Here is a 3260-nt window from a genome sequence, read left to right as displayed (position 1 = left end):
TGTGGCCAGAGCTTGTGGCTTGGAGGAGAAAGGAGCTGCAGGAGAAAAGTACTCTGTTAGGTCTTTGACCGCCCCCACCAACCCCTGCAGAGAAAGAATCAGAATAGCACAGCATCTGGGAGAATGTACTCTTTGATCCCACCTGAAGTCAGAAGCCTGGGGAGGCCCATTGGCCCAGAACCTTCCAAGGGCTGAAGAAAAGAGTGGGCAGAAAAACCAGAAAGTGGTGGAAGACGTAGAGCCTCGTGGGGTCCCAAGGAAGGCATTTCACAACTTCCGTTTAAGAACTTCATTCCAAGAAGGATGCTAGCTTCTGTTGAGTAACTGCAACGGATGGGGCAGTTCTACCAACCTCACCCCCATCCCACTGTCCAGCCCCATCTCCTACTGTCCCATGCCAACCTGGTTCTCTGTTGGCCTTAAATCAACCTCAGTTCCTGACGCTGCACTCAGTGCCCACTTGCAGGAAGACCATGTCAGAGATAAAACTGCTTCTGGAGAAAGTTCTTGGAGGGTTGTTTTTTTTTGGGGGGTGGGGGATCCTAAAATAAGAACAGGGCCCATGTCCAGGTGGACTCCTCCGGGGTACCTGTTAGCACCAGGGTACCATGAGCTTAGCAAGTAAGCCATTCCTGTTCAGGGCCTTGCTGTTTTTACTTCAAGCAAAATATCTGTCCTGCTCTGTGCCCTTTGCAGCTCACCACTTCTCTCATAGGTCCGTTTGCATTTATCCCCAAATGCCCTGGCTCCCTAGGATAGGGGGGACAGTGTGTAGAAGGGATAGAAAGATAAAAAGTAAGGGACTATCCAGAAGGAACTGAAACAACGATGATTCCCCCCATTCTTTCACACTTCAAATGGGAAAAACCACCTCACACAGACATCCAGCTGGGACGGACACCAGTCCCCCTCTTCCCTACGCCCATCAGCCCAGGGGTCTGACACCAGTCCCTCCTCTTCCCTGCCCCCAGCTGGAAAAAAGGTGCCCACTGTCCATGGCTGTAGCTAAGTATCTGGCAGACAGGTGAGCATCAAACGTGAGACTGGAGATCCAGGATACTCAAGCTGGAAATGACTTCAAAGAATATTATGGCTTTCCACACTGGCTGGTGTGGCTCAGCTGGTTGAGCGTCATCCTATGCACTGAAGGGCAGGCAGTTCAATTCCCCATCAGAGCACGTGCCCAGGTTGCAGGTTTGATCCCAGTCAGATGGTGTACAGGGGGCAATCGATCAATGTTTCTCTCTCACATCAATTCTCTCTCTTCTCTTCTCTTCTCTTCTCTTCTCTTCTCTTCTCTTCTCTTCTCTTCTCTTCTCTCTCTCTCTCTCTCTCTCTCTCTCTCCTCTCCCTTCCTATCTCTCTAAAATCAATAAAAACACTTTAAAGGGGGGAAAAAAGAATATCATGGCTTTCCATTTCAAGTGAAAAACTTGAGGTTCCCAAAGTCAGTGACTTGCCCAAGATCATACAAAGTCATACAGGGTTTGACTTAGAAGCATAATCTCTGGACTCCGTACCCAGGGCTCCTTCCCAACACACCAAGCTGCCTCACACACTCCTGCCCCCTCCCCCAGACAAGTCTAGAGCACCTGGGATGCAGAGCCAGGAATGAGACAATGAAGGGGCTCTGAAGTCAGCAGGCCTGTGCTCTAATGTCAGCCATGTGAACTCGGGTAAATCACGTAATCTCTCTGACTCTTGGGATTCTTGATAAAAAGTGAACAGTAAGAGTTCCCATCTCAGAGGGTTGCTATAAGGATTAATTAACCCACAATGACATGTTGAGTGCCTAGAACACAGTAGGCACTTAATAAAAGATGCCCAGACAACCCAGTGACCAGAGCTGTAGTGAAATTGAGGCAGATAACCCAAGCCAATCAGAGAGGCGAAGGAAAGAGCAACAGGGTGACAACCTGTCTCCTGCCAGGCAGAGGGAGCCATGAGTCAGGTCTGCAGAGGTATGAGGAGCAGGCATGTGGGTCGAGGGTGAGTCACAGCCCAGCTCACCCAGCCTAGGAGGTGAGGGCCAGGAGCATTCAGGGGTGACCAGAAAGGTCCACTGTGAGAGGATGAAGAGTGGGAGTCCAGGTCCAGCTTTGCAACAGACCCTTGATTTATATAAAGCAGATACAGCACCTAAGGGAAGCGCTGGATAAGGAGGGAGAAGGGTGGCTCAGGGCGGGGCTAGAACAGGTGGGTATCTTTCCAACCAAATATAGTCATTCCGGTCCTCCAGGGCTCAGTCCCTGCTCCACCCTCAAGAATTGCTGCAGGTGGCTGGGTCTGGGATGTGGGCAATGTCAGGGCTCTGGATTCTGCCCCATCTGCACCAATACTCAGCCAGAGCCACATCTGCTGACTGGAGGATCCCACTGGGCCCTTCCTCCCTTGGAGTTTCTCTCAGGGACTCAAGGTGGCTAGGAAGTCTCCAGGTTTGGGGGAGGATTTGTAGGCACTAAACATTTCAGTACAGCTCCCTAGGGACCCAATGCTCCTCACTCATAGCCTCCCCAGGAGGTGCTGGCTTCCCCCGGGGAGACCAACAGTTTCTCATTCCCCGCTGTTTCCCCAGCCTGGAGACAGGTAGATGGAGGAGTCTCACATGCACACCTACTATGTGCCTACCATCTCCACACCTGTTATTTTCTACAGTAATAGTCATTTGATGTGGGAATTAGGACTTATGCCCATTTTTACATAGAAACTCTAGGGAAAGCATCTCAATCATTTCTTGTTCCTACCACCCGGCATACCTCAGAGGAATGGACAGACCCCAGACACCTTGCCTGTTTCAATGTGCTCCAAGGTACCCAGAAGAACAGCAACTTGGAATATGGGAACCAGGAGCAAGAAAGAGAGGGGTCCATATTCCAGGATCCATCAGTCAGCTTGCCAGGCCGAGCAGCTTTTCCTTGAAGTCTTCCATAAAATACCCCAAACCCACAGCTGCCCAAACAACAAGAACCCTGGGTCTGCTTATTCTTCACCTGCCCACCAGGGTCTGAGGATGGGCAGCTCCCACACCCACCTCTGAAAAGATCCAGGTCGGCCCCTTCTAAGTCCAGGACGTCCCGGCCTCTGACGCCTCCGGGGGGCAGCAGCTGGTCCGTAGAGTCAGTGGGAGATCCCAGGTTGCTGGTTCCACCCGCCAGCCCTCTCCGAAGCCGCTCCAGGCTCTCTCCGGTCACCAACGCCGAGAGCACTGCGAGGGAAGGGGCGAGGCCGCATCAGACCCCCCGCCCAGACCCCGGGTCGCC

General features: G+C 52.2%; 1 protein-coding gene across 2 annotated transcripts in view; it reads right to left on the bottom strand.

Annotated features, from left to right (window-relative positions):
- HBEGF (heparin binding EGF like growth factor) overlaps nucleotides 1-3260 on the bottom strand; it is an 11440-nt gene that overhangs the window by 7681 nt on the left and 499 nt on the right. For both annotated transcript variants that reach the window (XM_015569618.1, XM_006772430.2), the window contains exons 2-3: nucleotides 3032-3205; nucleotides 1-35 (exon numbers count right to left, since the gene is read on the bottom strand). The exon at nucleotides 1-35 is cut by the window's left edge and continues 152 nt beyond it. In XM_015569618.1, the coding sequence (XP_015425104.1) occupies nucleotides 1-35; nucleotides 3032-3205 (209 nt within the window). The remainder of the gene's footprint in view (nucleotides 36-3031; nucleotides 3206-3260) is intronic.

The sequence above is a fragment of the Myotis davidii genome, unplaced genomic scaffold, assembly GCF_000327345.1.
Source record: "Myotis davidii unplaced genomic scaffold, ASM32734v1 scaffold545, whole genome shotgun sequence".
NCBI lineage: Eukaryota > Metazoa > Chordata > Mammalia > Chiroptera > Vespertilionidae > Myotis > Myotis davidii.
Note: the sequence above shows the minus strand (reverse complement) of the source record. Positions and strands in the feature narration are given on the sequence as shown.